The following is a 19,056-nucleotide window of genomic DNA, read 5'->3' on the forward strand; positions in this document are numbered from 1 at the left end:
AGATGTACAACATGCTAGACAAAGCAAATGAAATGTTTAACGAGGCTGATACAACAGACAAAATGCATAGCCTAGTTGAAAACATTTGGAACAAGTACACCTCTAAGAAACAAAAGCTGAGCCAAAACAAAGATGAAGAAGAGCCAAAAAACAAAACCCCATCACTTCTAAGCCAAGATCAACATCTGGTTGACGAGCCTGGTTTCATGGAGGAGTTGGATAAGTTAATGGCAAATGCATGGAATATGTATCATGAGCAAAAGGCCAATGAAAACAAGAATCAAAGAACTCCAACTGAAGCACAGATACATGAAACAGTGGATCTTCCAGAGTATTTCAATACTCCAAGGCTAGACATACCAACTCCAAAGTTCAGATTAAGAACCCCAAGCCCAGAACCTGAAATTCCTTCCAACTCTGAAATTCCTTCAAACTCTGAAATCAGGAAGCCTGCCAAGGAATCTGCATCAAATGAAACACCAGAAACCACAAGGATTGAAATTGCAAAATACACAAGCTTCAACTTACTATCGCCTGTTAGGTTATGATACATATGACATTACATAGATCATGCGGAAAAACCATAAAGCCAGGAAACATATTATTTACACATAATCATTTAGCATAGTTTAGATGCATACTCTTTGTTGCGTGCCTTCCCTAGCTGCGCCCGAACCGAACAAGAACAAGTCTTTAGGACTCCAAGTGTCGTCCCTCCGTAGATAGTCCACAGCACGTCCGGATCCGCCTTAAGATTGACCAACTAGAATCGCCCTTAAGGTACTAATATTTTCGGTTAGGTAGGCAAGAATATTGGCTGATTTTTCTGCTTAAAAATCTTATTTTTGAATACTTAAAACTTGTATGTATAAATAATGACCCCTAGGCCTTTATTTATAGAGTTATGGAAAAGGAATCGTAATCCTAGTAGGATACGAATTAATTGAATTTAGAATCCTACATGAATTCTATTTAATTAATTTATCCAATTAGGAATAGGAATTTAATCATACACTAACTCTTGTAGATTTAGGAATCACGCATGAGCACAAACTCACACACACACGGCAGCCACAAGGGCTGCCCATGCGCGTGCGAGCAGCAGCCCACGCAGCGCGGCCCACGCATCCGTGGCCTTGGCGCGCGCTGGGCCTGCCTTGCGGTAGGCCTGGGCGCTGCCTTGGCTGGGCTTGTGGCGCGCGTGCTTGCTGGGCGATGGCCCGGCTTCGTGCTGGGCCTTCGTCCGGCAGGCCTCGTCCGATGCTAATTCGTACGATACGCTTCCGATTAAATTTCCAGTTCCGGAATTTATTTCCGATACGAACAATATTTAATATTTCCGATTCCGGAATTAATTTCCGTTTCGAACAAATATTTAATATTTCCGTTTCCGGAATTATTTTCCGATTCCGGTAATATTTCCGATTCTGACAATATTTCCGTTTCCGGCAATATTTCCGATTCTGGTAATATTTCCATTTCCAATAATATTTTCCGATACGTACCATGTTTCCGTTTCCGGCAACATCTACGACTTGGATAATATTCATATTTCCGATACGATCCATATTTCCGTTTCCGGCAATATCATCGTTTCCGGAGTATTCATTTCTTGCCTGTGACGATCTTAGCTCCCACTGAAACCAAGATCCGTCGGTTCCGAATATTCATAGATGGAGTATTTAATGCCATTAAATACTTGATCCGTTTACGTACTATTTGTGTGACCCTACGGGTTCAGTCAAGAGTAAGCTGTGGATTAATATCATTAATTCCACTTGAACTGAAGCGGCCTCTAGCTAGGCATTCAGCTCACTTGATCTCACTGAATTATTAACTTGTTAATTAATACTGAACCGCATTCATTAGACTTAACATAGAATGCATACTTGGACCAAGGGCATTATTTCCTTCAGTCTCCCACTTGTCCTTAGGGACAAGTGTGCATTTCCTAATTCCTTTGTCGCTCGATGCTTGCTCTTGAACATAAGGTAAGAGTTGTCATCCTTATTATGTCCAGAGGCGTTCCTCGGTTTCAGAGTTCAATTGATCAAATAAACAGATAATCATAGCCTATGATTCATCCGAGCACGGCCATGCATTTCACAGTTTCTAGCTCTCCGAGTGGCCTTGTACAACTTTTAAGCATCTCTTCCCGATTTATGGGAGGACAATCCCAATCTTGCGATCTTGAGATTAGACTTCGTTTGATAGGTGATTACCTGAGCGTTGCCTTTATAGCCTCCTTTTACGGTGCGACGGTTGGTCAACGTCAAAGCAACCAGTTCTCAAACAAGTAATCTCAAATCACTCAGGTATTGAGGATTTAGTGTCTAATAATTTAATGAAATTTACTTATGACAGACTTTCATCTCTTACAGTAAAGTTTCATAGGTCTTGTCCGATACTAGTCTTCCCAAAGTAAGTATCTATGCAAATGATTATGACATTGCCATGTCCACATAGTTCAAGAAACAGAACTACTAGTCATCTTGCATTCTAATCGTCTAACGTTTTCTATGCGTCCAATTTTATAGAAAACTCCGATTAGGGACCATTTTCAACCTTTGACATTCAAGTTCACTTGATAGACATTTCTTAGTCACAGGACTGGTCCTGACAGTCTATCTTGAATATATCGTCAAATTGAAGGGACTCATCATTTAATAAACCACAAATTAAATGGAAAAATGAATTCCTTTCATTTATTGTGAATGATTAACCAATAATGTTTTACAAAGATTTAAACTCTAAAACTTTAAAACATTAAACAGAGACATCAAAGCCATTCTCCAATATGCTTGATTCCCATAGCTGCAGTGTGCGAGTTGTGCTTCGCTTGCGGCAGAGGTTTAGTTAATGGATCTGATATGTTGTCATCAGTTCCAATTTTGCTTATCTCGACTTCTTTTCTTTCAACGAACTCTCGTAGAAGGTGAAATCTACGAAGTACATGCTTGACTCTCTGGTGGTGTCTAGGCTCTTTTGCCTGTGCAATAGCTCCGTTATTATCACAATACAGGGCTATTGGTCCTTTAATGGAGGGGACTACACCTAGTTCTCCTATGAACTTCCTTAGCCATATAGCTTCCTTTGCTGCTTCATGTGCAGCAATGTACTCCGCTTCAGTTGTAGAATCCGCAATGGTGCTTTGCTTAGCACTTTTCCAGCTTACTGCTCCTCCGTTGAGGCAGAAGACAAACCCAGACTGTGATCTGAAATCATCTTTGTCGGTTTGGAAACTTGCGTCCGTATAGCCTTTAACAATTAATTCATCATCTCCACCATAGACCAGGAAGTCATCTTTGTGCCTTTTCAGGTACTTCAGAATGTTCTTGGCAGCAGTCCAATGCGCCTCTCCTGGGTCTGACTGGTATCTGCTCGTAGCACTGAGTGCGTACGCAACATCCGGGCGTGTACATATCATAGCATACATTATTGAACCAATCAATGATGCATATGGAATCCCATTCATTCGTCTACGCTCATCAAGTGTTTTTGGGCACTGAGTCTTGCTTAGAGTCATTCCATGAGACATGGGTAGGTAGCCTCGCTTGGAGTCCGCCATCTTGAACCTATCAAGCACCTTATTGATATAAGTGCTTTGACTAAGTCCAATCATCTTTTTAGATCTATCTCTGTAAATCTTGATGCCCAATATGTACTGTGCTTCTCCTAGATCCTTCATCGAAAAACATTTCCCAAGCCAAATCTTGACAGAGTTCAACATAGGAATGTCATTTCCGATAAGCAATATGTCGTCGACATATAATACTAGGAAAGCAATTTTGCTCCCACTGACCTTCTTGTATACACAAGATTCGTCCGCGTTCTTGATGAAACCAAAGTCACTGACTGCTTCATCAAAACGTATATTCCAGCTCCTGGATGCCTGCTTCAATCCGTAGATTGACTTCTTTAGCTTGCATACCTTTTTAGCATTCTTTGGATCCTCAAAACCTTCAGGCTGTGTCATAAACACAGTTTCTGTTAAAACGCCGTTTAAGAAAGCAGTTTTGACATCCATCTGCCATATTTCGTAATCGTAATATGCAGCGATTGCTAACATTATTCGAATAGACTTTAGCATTGCAACTGGTGAAAAGGTTTCATCGTAATCCACACCGTGGACTTGCCTGTAACCTTTTGCAACCAATCTAGCTTTGAAAACTTCAAGTTTCCCATCCTTGTCCTTTTTCAGTTTGAAAACCCATTTGCTTCCAATGGCTTGGTAGCCATCTGGCAAATCGACCAAATCCCATACTTGGTTTTCAGACATGGAGTCTAATTCAGATTGCATGGCTTCTTGCCATTGCTTGGAGCTAGGGCTCGTCATAGCTTGCTTGTAAGTCGCAGGTTCATCACTTTCAAGTAATAGAACGTCATAGCTCTCGTTCGTCAAAATACCCAAGTACCTTTCCGGTTGAGATCTATATCTTTGCGATCTACGCGGGGTAACATTTCTAGATTGACCATGATTCTCACCAGATTCTTCTAAAGATCTCTGAGTTTCATCTTGAATGTCATCTTGAGCATTCTCTAGAGTTTGTTGTTCGACTCGAATTTCTTCGAGGGCTACTTTTCTCCCACTTGTCATTTTGGAAATGTGATCCTTCTCCAAAAAGACACCATCTCGAGCAACAAACACTTTGTTCTCAGATGTATTGTAGAAGTAATACCCCTTTGTTTCCTTTGGATAGCCCACAAGGATACATTTGTCAGATTTTGGATGAAGTTTGTCTGAAATTAATCGTTTGACGTATACTTCACATCCCCAAATCTTAAGAAAAGACATATTTGGAGGCTTTCCAAACCATAATTCGTATGGAGTCTTTTCGACAGCTTTAGACGGAGCTCTATTTATAGTGAGTGCAGCTGTATTTAGTGCATGTCCCCAAAATTCTAATGGAAGTTCGGCCTGACCCATCATTGACCTGACCATGTCTAGCAAGGTTCTGTTCCTCCGTTCTGACACACCGTTCCATTGTGGTGTTCCAGGAGGAGTCAATTCTGATAGAATTCCACATTCTTTCAGATGGTCATCAAATTCATAGCTCAGATATTCACCGCCTCTATCAGACCGCAGTGCCTTAATCTTCTTGCCTAATTGATTCTCTACTTCACTCTGAAATTCCTTGAATTTGTCAAAGGATTCAGACTTATGCTTCATTAGGTAGACATAACCATACCTACTGAAGTCATCAGTGAAAGTGATAAAGTAGCTGAAACCACCTCTAGCATTTGTACTCATTGGTCCACATACATCTGTATGGATTAAACCCAATAGTTCATTTGCTCTTTCTCCAACTTTAGAGAAAGGTTGCTTTGTCATTTTGCCAAGTAAACATGATTCGCATTTACCATAATCCTCTAAGTCAAATGGTTCTAGAATTCCTTCCCTTTGAAGTCTTTCTAAGCGTTTCAAGTTTATATGGCCTAATCGACAATGCCACAGATAGGTGAGATCTGAATCATCCTTTTTGGCCTTTTTGGTATTTATGTTATATACTTGTTTGTCGTGATCTAATAAATAAAGTCCATTGACTAATCTAGCAGATCCATAAAACATCTCTTTAAAATAAAACGAACAACTATTGTCTTTTATTATAAAGGAAAATCCCTTAGCATCTAAGCAAGAAACTGAAATGATGTTTTTAGTAAGACTTGGAACATGGAAACATTCTTCCAGTTCAAAACTAGCCCGGAGGGCAACGACAAATAGTAAGTTCCTACAGCTAATGCAGCAATCCGTGCTCCATTTCCCACTCGTAGGTCGACTTCACCCTTGCTTAACTTTCTACTTCTTCTTAGTCCCTGTGGATTGGAACATAAGTGTGAGCCACAACCTGTATCTAATACCCAAGAAGTTGAATTAGCAAGTATACAGTCTATAACGAAAATACCTGAAGATGGAACGACTGTTCCGTTCTTCTGATCTTCCTTTAGCTTCAAGCAATCTCTCTTCCAATGCCCCTTCTTCTTGCAGTAGAAGCATTCGGATTCAGAAGTGGGTTGACTGACCTTCCTCTTTGCAGATTTGGCGCCAGTTTGCTTAGTTGGGCTGGCCTTGTTGCCACCTTTCTTAGCATTCCTCTTCTTTCCAGATTTCTTGAACTTGCCCCCACGCACCATAAGCACATCCTGCTTATCACTTTTCAGCGTCTTTTCAGCGGTCTTCAGCATACCGTGAAGCTCAGTGAGCGTTTTGTCCAGACTATTCATACTGTAGTTCAGTTTGAACTGATCATACCCGCTATGAAGAGAATGGAGGATGGTGTCTATAGCCATTTCCTAAGAAAATTGCTGATCCAGCCGACTCATATTCTCAATGAGTCCAATCATTTTGAGAACATGTGGACTTACGGGCTCGCCTTTCTTAAGCTTGGTCTCAAGAATTTGCCTATGAGTCTCGAATCTTTCGACTCGAGCCAGATCTTGGAACATGTTCTTCAACTCACTGATGATTGTGAAAGCATCTGAGTTGATGAACGTTTTCTGCAGATCCGCACTCATGGTGGCGAGCATTAGACATTTCACATCCTTGTTGGCATCAATCCAACGATTGAGGGCTGCCTGAGTGACCCCGTCGCCTGGAGCTTCGGGCATCGCCTCATCTAGGACATACTCCTTTTCTTCCTGCATAAGAACTATTTGCAAGTTCCTTTGCCAGTCAAGGAAGTTTTTCCCGTTCAATTTCTCCTTTTCGAGAATTGATCGAATGTTGAATGAATTGTTGTTTGCCATATTAAAAACTACAATTGAAAAGAATAAACAAATAAATAACCATTCACAGTTTCTCTTAATAAACTTAAATTCTAGCATACATGCATAATTCAATGTTTATTAAGCATTTTATTCAAGTTATGTGTTCCGGCAGGTGTGAATAAAATGATTCCAAGATCCTAAAATCATTGAAGAACTAAGCACAGTTTGTCGACTTAATCCTAGAACATCTTAGGTAAGCAAAAGCCTTTTGCTAATAGTCTAGAAACTATTCTTGGTTGATAGGTACGTCTAAGAACTTATTAGGTAAACCTATCGAATTTGCCACGACATAAAAGGACTCCTTACTTATATCGTTGAGTTTCACCAAAACTAACATGTACTCACAATTATTTGTGTACCTTGCCCCTTTAGGACCAATAAGTAACACCTCGCTGAGCGAAAACTATTACTAGATTGATGTAAAGGATATCCAAGCAAGTGTATATTTTGGCATGGCACCTTTTAACTCAATTTTTAAGTTTGGAACTTAAGGCTCTTACTATGTTGGTTAGATTTTAAGTGAACTAAAATCCTTAATCATGCAACATAATCAAGCTTTTGATCTCATGCATTTTAAGACATATTTAAAGCAATAAATAACTTAAAACATGCATAAGATATTTGTGATCTAGTATGGCCCGACTTCATCTTGAAGCTTTGACTTCAAAGTCCGTCTTGAAAATCTCCGTGGGAGGCACCATTTTCTTCAAATAGGATAAGCTATAACTAATTACAACTATTTGATGGTTCGCAGACCATATTTGAATTGAAAAATAACTTTGGTACTTTAGACCAATTACATTCAAATTAATGGTACGCAGACCATATTTTCTATCCTATTTGGGCCATACTAGTCACTTCATAACCTGCAAAACAGTACATATACAATATATACCATTCACCCATTCATTATCATGAATGGCCCACATAGCTGGTTAGTAAAACACATTATGCATCACGTAAACATTTGCAGCAATTAATCAAGGGCACCAATAATCTACCAATTATTCAGTCCTTATTAATTCTAATCAAGTTGATTTAACCTTAAGGATTTGTAGACCTAATCAAGAGTTTATGACTAAAAAGCGCTCCCACTTAAACCAATAAATTCATATGCTTTACCAATTTTAAACATAAAAATGTATTTCTAGTCCAACCGGAAACATACAAATTTAATTAACATTTAAAGCTCATATCAATTTATAATTGAATCCAAAAATTTAATTTAATTTCAGTCGTATTTAAATTAATTCATGATTTTAATTTTAGTAAAATAATTAGAATAAATAATATTTATTATAATTATAATATTCAAAATTAAAATCCAAGAAAATAATTCAAATTATTAATTTTAAAATTAATTAAAATTACGTGAACTGAAATTTTCAAATTAAACATTCAAAACGATCTAATCGTAACGCAAACACCCTACGCGTTGCACGCCCATGGGCCGTACGCACACAGCCATTGCTGGCCATGTGCGCGCAGCCCATGCGCTCGTCGCATAGCTGCTGCTTCCCTATCGCAAGCCTCCGCACGCATTGGTGCTCGCTGCGCGCGCCAGCGCTCATCGCACGCGAGCTATCGCTCGCAGTGCGCGCGCGCGACATCGCTCGCTGGGCGCGCGACATCGCTCGCTGGGCGCGCGAGCCATCGCTCGCTGGGCGCGCGACATTGCTCGCTGGGCGCGCGACATCGCTCGCTGTGCGCGCGAGCCATCGCTCGCTGGGGCGCGACATCGCTCGCTGGGCGCGCGACATCGCGCGCTGTGCGCGCGAGTAATGCTGGGCGCAGCGCTCGTGGCACGCGAGCTTGCGCTCGCTGCGCGCGAGGCTGCGCGCTCTTGTGCGAGGCAGCGCGCGTTGTGGCGCAGCTCGCTTGCTGCCCACACGCGACTGCCTTGGCTTGCCCTTCGCCCATGCCCATTCGTTCATTGCTCGTGGCACACGACACAAGGCAGGGCTGCTGCCTTGTGCTCGTGCACTACGCCCTTGCTCATTGCATTCGTGCCGCACGGGCGACGAGCTCCCTTGCTCGTCGTCGCATGCCCGCATTATGCAACACCCCTTAAGGGTAACACGAAGCGTCCATTGCTTCGTGCGTGCAAGTTTTATGAACGAATCGCATAAAAATTTAAAATTTATATTTAAAATTAATGACAAATTAATAAATAATATTAATTTCATAATTTTAGGGCGAAAAATCGAAAATTTATTATCCAATTGATTTCCGATTGTTATGGATTCAAGTCTAGGTCATAAAAATTTAAAATTTATCGTAAATTTACAATTTTTATGGTGGTTTTTAATCATAGGTTTCTAATTAAATTACAATTAATTATGAAAATCAAATTAATTCTAAATTATTCTAATTTTCAACAAATTAATCATAATTACAAATTAGATTGCATAATTAACAAGACTAGGCATTCAAACTTGTTAAACATATGCAGTAGGTCAATCAAAAATTCAAGATTTATCAACAAGAATCGCAAATATTTAATTTAACATTTTAAATTTACGAAATTTTGCATTCGAAAAACTAAAACCTTCGAAAAGTCATAGTTAGGCTTCGAATTTGAGAATTCTGGGTTCGGCAGAAAAATACTATTTTTGTCAAAATTTTATAATGCCTTTTACATGCGGAATTGACACAAAAATCACTCGATTTGGATGAGTAACGAAGAAACTGCCGAAAAACTGCGTACGTATAATTAAATAAACGCAATTTGCAATTAATTAACAATTACGAAAATTAATCACCCCTTTTAATTCTTGCAAATTTGTAATATTTAACCATGTTCATGCAATTTAGATTATGAAAATAATAAGGGGCTCGTGATACCACTGTTAGGTTATGATACATATGACATTACATAGATCATGCGGAAAAACCATAAAGCCAGGAAACATATTATTTACACATAATCATTTAGCATAGTTTAGATGCATACTCTTTGTTGCGTGCCTTCCCTAGCTGCGCCCGAACCGAACAAGAACAAGTCTTTAGGACTCCAAGTGTCGTCCCTCCGTAGATAGTCCACAGCACGTCCGGATCCGCCTTAAGATTGACCAACTAGAATCGCCCTTAAGGTACTAATATTTTCGGTTAGGTAGGCAAGAATATTGGCTGATTTTTCTGCTTAAAAATCTTAGTTTTGAATACTTAAAACTTGTATGTATAAATAATGACCCCTAGGCCTTTATTTATAGAGTTATGGAAAAGGAATCGTAATCCTAGTAGGATACGAATTAATTGAATTTAGAATCCTACATGAATTCTATTTAATTAATTTATCCAATTAGGAATAGGAATTTAATCATACACTAACTCTTGTAGATTTAGGAATCACGCATGAGCACAAACTCACACACACACGGCAGCCACAAGGGCTGCCCATGCGCGTGCGAGCAGCAGCCCACGCAGCGCGGCCCACGCATCCGTGGCCTTGGCGCGCGCTGGGCCTGCCTTGCGGTAGGCCTGGGCGCTGCCTTGGCTGGGCTTGTGGCGCGCGTGCTTGCTGGGCGATGGCCCGGCTTCGTGCTGGGCCTTCGTCCGGCAGGCCTCGTCCGATGCTAATTCGTACGATACGCTTCCGATTAAATTTCCAGTTCCGGAATTTATTTCCGATACGAACAATATTTAATATTTCCGATTCCGGAATTAATTTCCGTTTCGAACAAATATTTAATATTTCCGTTTCCGGAATTATTTTCCGATTCCGGTAATATTTCCGATTCTGACAATATTTCCGTTTCCGGCAATATTTCCGATTCTGGTAATATTTCCATTTCCAATAATATTTTCCGATACGTACCATGTTTCCGTTTCCGGCAACATCTACGACTTGGATAATATTCATATTTCCGATACGATCCATATTTCCGTTTCCGGCAATATCATCGTTTCCGGAGTATTCATTTCTTGCCTGTGACGATCTTAGCTCCCACTGAAACCAAGATCCGTCGGTTCCGAATATTCATAGATGGAGTATTTAATGCCATTAAATACTTGATCCGTTTACGTACTATTTGTGTGACCCTACGGGTTCAGTCAAGAGTAAGCTGTGGATTAATATCATTAATTCCACTTGAACTGAAGCGGCCTCTAGCTAGGCATTCAGCTCACTTGATCTCACTGAATTATTAACTTGTTAATTAATACTGAACCGCATTCATTAGACTTAACATAGAATGCATACTTGGACCAAGGGCATTATTTCCTTCATCGCCCTCACCAACCAAAAAAGGAGAACATCCTGAAAATGCAGTGGATGAACCAACTTCTGAAAATTTGATGAAAATGGCTGATGCAGCAGCTGAGGAAAGCGAGAAAGCTATGAACAGTGGAGATGCAAAACAGAAGGGCAAGGAATAGATTCAAGGGTAAGTAATTGTGTTAATGTATTTTGAATGAAATATTTTGAAAAATTATGTACTTTAAAAACAATATATTTATAAAAAATATTTAGAACATAAGTTTTAAAATATTATTTTGGAACATGATAAAGAATATTTAGAACATATGCCTTAGAAATTTGAACATAATATCCTTTGTTTATTAGTAATTGTATTTATGTATTTTAGATGGAATTTTTACGAAAATTATGTATTTTTTAAAAAATAGATTTATAAAAAAAAAAGACTTCTATTCTTTCCAGTTGAAAATCACAATTAACATGTTATTGTAGAACATGAAGCGCATTATTTGGAACATGTGCCTTAGAAAGAAAAAACATAGTTTACTTTGTTTGATAAAACTGTTTTCTAATAGTAAATAAATATTATTGTGTTAAACAGGGAAAAAGGAAGGGAAAAAAGGAATGTGGATAGACTTCCATTGAACTTAAGGTCTCCTTTCATGATTGAAAATGAAAGCAAATTCAAGAATGTTGAAGAAGGGTATAGGAGGGTGGCAGAGTATGCATTTGTTGAAGGAGATATAACGTAAGTTTTAAAGTACATGTCTATTAATGTAAGTTAAACATTTAATATTTTTAATCTAACAAATAATAATAACTGTCATTTATAGGGAGATCTTGTATTATGACACCGTCACCACAATCACTAGAGAAGATATACATACTCTGGCAGCTAAGGAACATCTCGTGAACAACATTATTGATGCTTATTCATATATCCTAAACATGGAAAACAAAAGGAGGGGTGTAGGGAAAACAAACAGATTCTTTTTCTCCACACAAATTTACGTAAGTGTATTACATTTATATTTAAATAAAGTTATATGAATAACTTATCACTAATGAAATATCTAACACTGAGTTTAATTTTTCAGCTTACACTATGCACAAAGACGTATTTCAATGCAAAGGATACACAAGAAGAGAGAATGGAATTTCTGTTTAGAAGGATGGAAACAGAGATGAATCATGCAGGAGTGGACAGCTTCAAAAATATACAACTGGTAAGCTGTAAACTTATACTTGATAGAAACCTTAAAACCATAATGAATAAAATTAGAACATAAAGAATCTAAAGTTAAAACATGTTAGAGAATGATTAGAACATGAACATAGAACCTGAAAATTTATTTCAGTTTAAACTGTTAGATAATATGAACATAGCACCTAAACTGCCATCTATTTGACTGAACATGTATTCATGCCTGTCGTAAATGGAGCACACTTCTACCTACTTTGCGTGAATTTCTTGGAAAGCAAACTTGATCTCATCAATAATAGACCATTGCCGGCAAAGATTTCGTTCTTCAAGAAATATGCAAATGAACCAAAACAAATGGTAATACATTAACTTATTCTATTATTTTAATTATAAAATATAATAAAAAAAATGCAATTAATGTTTTTTTTCTTACTCAGTTGAGGGGGTTTGCAAAAATTTTCTGCCATATCGACAAGATTCAAAGCACAGAGTATGTGGAATCATTTAAAACTCGGACAATTAAAATGCCATGGAGAAGCTTAAGCAACAAGAATGATTGTGGAGTGTTTTTGATGAGGCACATGCAGACATATGAGGCAGAAGATGCAGAAAAATGGGAATGTGGACTTGAGAAAGACAATGTAAGTATTCTTTTTTTCCAATATGAATTCATTTAAGAACAAGATAAAATAGTTTAGAACATGTGTGACACACATTCAAACACAAGACACTCTGTTTTAGAACATAGCATAAAATAAAACAGATGAACAAAAAAGAACAAACAACAACAAAACAACAGAATTAACAAAAAAAATAGAATGGAAAACATATTTTTCCCACAATATTGTACATTCAAGTTACAAACATTGTTTCTAATGTTTTTTTGGTTATTTGCAGATTGAAATACTACAAAAACTGAGGGTAGAATATTGTGGGAAAATATTATCATCAAAGCTGAATGACGAGCATCATGCAATTTCAATGAAGTCGAGGAAATGGAAGAAAGAGATGAGAATAGATTAGATTAAATATGATTAGACTAGAACTTTATTATATAATACTTTGATTTGAAGGTAGTTTGAATTACAATTTCTGTGTGTTCCTTTTTTAATTTGAACCAAGGTTATGTAGTCTAGATAATATTTGAAAAAGATTGTGTGTGTTGATTTTCACATGTTGTTTCGGATAATATATGCATGTTTTGATTTCTAAAATTAGATTTATCATAAGTTCATTGCGTGTTTATTTACTATTAATTTAATATGTTTCAAACATATATTGGCAACTTCTAATAGTAGCAAGATATGTTATAATAGAAATTCTGATACACAAAACAATATTTTGAACCCGTACTCGTCCTATGTAAAACAATGTTGAAATATCTAAAGTTAACAACACATGTTCTAAAACAAAAGGATATGTTCTAAGATGATATGAACATGTTCTAAGGAATAAAAATTATACAAAATTAAATCCAACTACAGAAGGCAAACTTTAAACAAACAATATTATAGAGACCAGTAATTCATATGTAAAATAAATATTTCAGAAAAAAAGAACAAAAAAATTACAAAGTAATAAATGTAAACTTAAAAATAACATTTGTGTTCGTAAAACAAATAAATTATACTATGGAATAAATAAATAAAAACAAAAAAAGAGTATCTAGCCTCCAAAGAAGTCAGTGAATATTTTACCTACAAAAAAGAAAACAAATCAAAAACTTTAATATTTAAAATAAGAAAAAAAAACAGGAAAATATATAGAACATACAGTACCTGAATATAGAACACAATGCCTCTTTTCTAGAACATTAAATATTAAACAACTAGAACACAGATACCCCTGAAAAATCAAACACATCTTTAAATATTTTAAACACAGTAGTATAATATATAATAAAAAAACAAAACAAAACTAGAACATAAAAACAAAACATTAGAACATTAGGCAACATATTTTTGAACATAAAAAAAAAAAAAAAAAACTTAAACAAACAACAGTACTTACATTTTTACTTTTGTTTTTCGGGACAATTACGAATATCATGGTAACCCAACTTCTTACAACCTTTACACAACCTCTTCTTCTTTTGACTTTGTTCAATAGCTTTTTCTTTATCACTCTTCAACCGTTTATCACTTCCACTACCTTGAACATGAACCCCGGTTCCTTTGTTCTTTGATACTTTAGGCGGTTTGATCAAAATTTCACTAGGAACACTAGCTCCAATAAGCAATTCAATATCTTGAGCTTTGCTAGAAACACTACCACTCAATCCATCAACAATACTACTTTGAGATTCCAAATCTAACCTCAATGATCGTAGATTATCCACAAGAGCACTTAGTGTCAATTCATTCCCTTGAGCCAAACTCACACAAGAATGAATTTCACTCCACAAATCATTCAACAATCTCTTCCTATCTACATCTTGAACACATTGCTCCAACTCATTCCCTTCTAAATCAAAAATCGGCTTCTTACATGCCATTATACTCCACCGGTTAAGCACATAAGCATCGGGAATTTTTTGAATATGTTTTGCCTTCCAAACCCAAACCATATGCCTAGAAGGAATCCCTTGCCTTTCAAATGACTTGCATAAACAACTAGTATCAAATGTTTCAACATTAAAAAGAACATCAAACTTACGGACACGACAACCTTCACCAATAGTATAAACATCCAATCCAAATTCTTTCTTAAAACTATCAAGCCCACATGCAAGAGAAAAGAGTTGATTCAACCTCGTCTTGAAACTCATAAAAAACAGTTGTCGTGTAAACTTCAGAAGCAAATTTCTCTATGGCAGAACGTGTTTTGCATTCAGGATGTTTATGTTTAGAAGAATTATCATTTTCACCTTGAGTATGGCGTTGAGCATCCAAAGCACTTTCGAATCTCATGTAAAACTCAACAAGGGTAAGATGTGGATTAGTAAACTTAGTATAAAAGTTATTCTCACTCTCTGACCTTGATGTGGTTCGCATAATACCACACAAAAATAAATCCCTAAAATAAGCCGGAATCCACATTTCACGCTTCTCATAAATTTGCAACAACCAGTCATGGTTTTCCAACTTAAATTCACTAATAACCTTAGCCCACCTCTCTTCAAACTCAGACGGTTCAATCTCTTCACTCCAAACAGCTTTGCAAATCTTTTGTAGAAAGTCAGAATCTGGTGGAAGATCACGACACACTTTATCAGGCATCTTTTTCATAATATGCCACATGCAAAACCGATGCTCTGTAGAACGAAAGACTTTGGGAAAGGCAACTTTCATTGCAGGATCTTCATCAGTAATCAAACAGAGAGGCTCATTACCTCCCATTGCCTTCACAAATGTTTTAAAAACCCACTCAAAAGACACTATATCCTCATTAGATATAAGAGCAGCAGCAAAGGTAATACACTTTTTATGGTGATCAACTCCAGTAAACGGCCCAAATATCATATTGTACCTAGGAAAAAAACAGAGCAGTTTAGAACTTAAGAACAAAACATTTAGATCATAAGGCATAAAGAATATAACATTACCTATTTGTTGAAAAGGTAGTATCAAATGAAACCATATCTCCAAAAAGAGCATAATTCTTTCTACAAATAGGATCTGCCCAAAAAGCTCTACAGAGTTGATCTTCTTCATCTAACTCATAATCATAAAAAAACGCACTCCATAATAACTTTTTATTCTGAAAATTATTGATAAACATTTGTGCATCAGATCCTTCAATTAATGCCTTCAAATCTCTCTGAAATTTTTTGAAATCTTGCTTAGATGCACCAACATTGTCATATGATCCAGTTAACTCCTTCATTATTCTAAAAGACTTCACTGGACCAATGTTAACCTGTGTAAGGAAACAGAACACAATATTTAGAACATACACAAAATATTATAGAACATAGGAAGGTAACATTAGAACACAAGAATAAAAAACACCTTTGAATTATCAATAATAATCTTCTTATGCAAAATACTCATTTTCCTCCCATGCTTATGAAATTTGGCACAACCAGGAGTGTATAGAGGATGATTATGTTCTTCTTTGAAGTATGTCACAACATATGATCCATTAATGTTTTTCATACACATTTGAGCACAACCAACACGAGTAAGCATTCGCCTTCGTGTAGAACGAGCCTTGTCTGATTTATCTTCAACAGCTTCCACAACAGGCTTACGAGACGCCTTAAAACCTTCTTTATTACATACAACATACTGGAACGCCATTACACCAGTCTTCTTCCTTCTTGTAGTAGTAATTTTTCTAGAAGTGAAACCTGAAGCAGTAGCATAAGCTTTATAAAAGGATAAACCTTCCTCGGGATCTTTAAAATTCATTCCGACAATAGGTTTTAACTCCTCGGAACAAGAGGGAATCCATTCTCTAGTACCACCAGGACTCAATGAAGTAAACACTCTAGGAGTACCAATAGAAGAACTTGATGGTTCATTAATAATAATTCCAACTGCACAACATAGAATAAAATAAAAAATTCAAAACAGTGCATAACATATGCAGAACATAAAAACAAAAACTTAGAACATGAGATAAAAACAAAAACTTAGAACATGAGATAAAAACTTTAGGAAATGAAATTAAAAGTTTAAAAAATGCAAAAAACAAGTAAGGAACATAAAAACAAATAATTAGAACAAAAAAAAATGTTACAATATGAATAAAAGTACAGACAAATGAATAAGATCTAAAGAACATAAAAAGAAATATTTAGAACATGATTGAAAAAACTTAGAACATCATCAACAATGAAGGCGAGAATTAAATCATACCTGATTGAGTAACTGATGAACTAGAAACATGAGATAACATATCAACTTCAGCAGAAGCCATAAAAAATAAAAACAGAGCACAATTAACCTGAAATATTAAAATTAAGAATAATCAGAGATTAAATACAAAACAACAACAAAAAACAAACACAAAATCAAACAAAAACAATTTAAAAAAAATAAAAAGCTAGAAATCGAATGAAAATCAAAAGAGGACAAAGTTCTAATCAAAATATGAAAGTTCATAATCGTTCAATTGAGAATTAGGAAAAAGTTCATAATCGGAACAAAATCAAAAGTCGAATTCAAATAAATACAAACAACAAATAAAGAAATTCAATGAGACTTCAAATACCTTCGACAATTGCTGATATTCTGGGAAAAAAATTGATGAACAAAATCGATAAATTGAGAATAATCAACAAAATTTGAAATCGAAATCCGAAATTCAAGGTAAAACGCAGAAGATTTAATAAATTTGATGAAGAGTCCGAATTCGAAATCCGATTTGTTTCCTTCGTCTTCGATTGAAGATCGCTGCGCGAGAAGAGGAGAGAGAAAGAACCAAAAAAAATTTAGAGAGAGAAAAAAAATCGGAAAACAAAAAAAAGAAGGAAAGAAAAAAAAACTTCATGAAATTTATAAAACTTGCCATTAGTAATGAACAAATCTCAGCAGTTAGATTAAATAAGATCCAATGGTTAAGAAGGTGTTCTTACCATAAGGAAGTGTTCTCACCGTAAGAAGTGTTCTTACGGGAGCCTTCCTCTCTCTCTCTCTCTCTCTCTCTCTCTCTCTCTCTCTCTCTCTCTCTCTCTATATATATATATATATATATATATATATATATAAAGGAGGCATATTTGCTGAAATATTAGAGCGCCACCTAAGATTACTATTGGCTTCGGCCAATGAAAAATAAGATTTCTAATTTATTTTTGAATTAAAAAAATCAACTGCCACGTAGATTTAATTAGGTGCCACGTAGATATTTTAATTAATTAATTACTAATATATACAACTCCATGTAAAATCAAACACTATAATATTTAAAAAAAGAATCTAAAATAAAATTCATTCAAAATCAAACACTAATCTAAAATAAAATAAATAAAATTCATTATCCAATATTAGAGCGTCATATAGGGAATCTAATGGTTTCGGCCAATGAAAAATAAGATTTCAAAATTAATTTTGAATTAAAAAAGTCGAGTGTCACGTAGATAAATAATTAAACGCCACGTAGATATTTTAATTAATTAATTAATAATATTACGCATATATAATTTCATCAAAAAACAAACACTCCCATAAATTATTTTTTTAAAATCTAAAATGAAATTTAATGAAAAATCAAAAACTAATTTAATCTAATACGAAGTATATAAAATTGGTATATACATAACAATTTAATAGAATTCGTGCATCGCACGGGCTAAAATCTAGTCTAATATATAAAGGGGAGTTTTTTCAAGAGTATTGAGAGCGTCCACGTAGGAAAGTCCAGTCATAAATTCGAGTATTAATTATTTAAAAAATATAGTAAATCTAATATACATATATAAAGGAGGCATATTTGCTGAAAGATTAGAGCGCCACCTAGGATTACTAATGGTTTCGGCCTATGAAAAATAAGATTTATAATTTCTTTTTGAATTAAAAAAATCAAGTGCCACGTAGATAAATAATTAGGTGCCACGTAGGTATTTTAATTAATTTTGAAGTATCAAATATTAATTAAATATATTTAAATGTTTAAGAAAGATAAATATTACTCCGTAGAATCACACTTCATACGATATTACTATAGATTGAGGATGAGAATTTCAAATACACACTATTTAATTAATATTAAATATATATTAATATTAAAATATACTACTTATGTTAATTTGAGAACATAAACGAAGAAGATTTTCAATCAATGGAAAAAACTATCTTTTGCTACATAGTACTTCTACATATATGGATTTATACATAGGTTGAATATTGAAATATGAGAATGTTTTTTTTTAAATCGTACAGTTGTTAGGTTATGATACATATGAATAAACATAAATCATGCGGAAAAACCATAAAGCCAGAAA

General features: G+C 35.7%; 2 protein-coding genes across 2 annotated transcripts; one reads left to right on the plus strand and one right to left on the minus strand.

Annotated features, from left to right (window-relative positions):
• Positions 1-206: 206 nt before the first annotated feature.
• Positions 207-13,535, plus strand: LOC130463410 (uncharacterized). Its single transcript, XM_056832537.1, has 6 exons — positions 207-541; positions 11,565-11,711; positions 11,797-11,974; positions 12,061-12,189; positions 12,605-12,808; positions 13,065-13,535. Exons 1-6 carry the CDS (start codon positions 207-209, stop codon positions 13,188-13,190), a joined length of 1,119 nt encoding a protein of 372 aa, XP_056688515.1. The 3' UTR covers positions 13,191-13,535.
• A 646-nt stretch (positions 13,536-14,181) lies between these two features.
• LOC110785026 (protein FAR1-RELATED SEQUENCE 5-like) lies at positions 14,182-17,624 on the minus strand. Its single transcript, XM_056832538.1, has 7 exons — positions 17,618-17,624; positions 17,325-17,344; positions 16,970-17,057; positions 16,118-16,647; positions 15,712-16,025; positions 14,892-15,635; positions 14,182-14,779 (listed from the first exon to the last, which is right to left on the minus strand). The coding sequence occupies exons 1-7, from the start codon at positions 17,622-17,624 to the stop codon at positions 14,182-14,184; spliced, it is 2,301 nt and encodes a 766-aa protein (XP_056688516.1).
• Between the last annotated feature and the right edge of the window lie 1,432 nt (positions 17,625-19,056).

Source organism: Spinacia oleracea, chromosome 6 (genome assembly GCF_020520425.1).
Source record: "Spinacia oleracea cultivar Varoflay chromosome 6, BTI_SOV_V1, whole genome shotgun sequence".
Taxonomy (NCBI): domain Eukaryota; kingdom Viridiplantae; phylum Streptophyta; class Magnoliopsida; order Caryophyllales; family Amaranthaceae; genus Spinacia; species Spinacia oleracea.

What these genes read in the sequence shown, in the direction of transcription:
- LOC130463410 (XM_056832537.1), top strand. Translation starts at nt 207, where the DNA reads ATGGAGGAGTTGGATAAGTTAATGGCAAATGCATGGAATATGTATCAT. An exon ending in TTTGTTGAAGGAGATATAAC is followed by an intron (nt 11,712 to 11,796) that starts GTAAGTTTTAAA and finishes TGTCATTTATAG; the next exon opens with GGAGATCTTGTATTATGACA. An exon ending in GTGGACTTGAGAAAGACAAT is followed by an intron (nt 12,809 to 13,064) that starts GTAAGTATTCTT and finishes GGTTATTTGCAG; the next exon opens with ATTGAAATACTACAAAAACT.
- LOC110785026 (XM_056832538.1), bottom strand. An exon ending in AATATCAGCAATTGTCGAAG is followed by an intron (nt 17,058 to 17,324) that starts GTATTTGAAGTC and finishes TTAATATTTCAG; the next exon opens with GTTAATTGTGCTCTGTTTTT. An exon ending in TTATTATTGATAATTCAAAG is followed by an intron (nt 16,026 to 16,117) that starts GTGTTTTTTATT and finishes TTCCTTACACAG; the next exon opens with GTTAACATTGGTCCAGTGAA.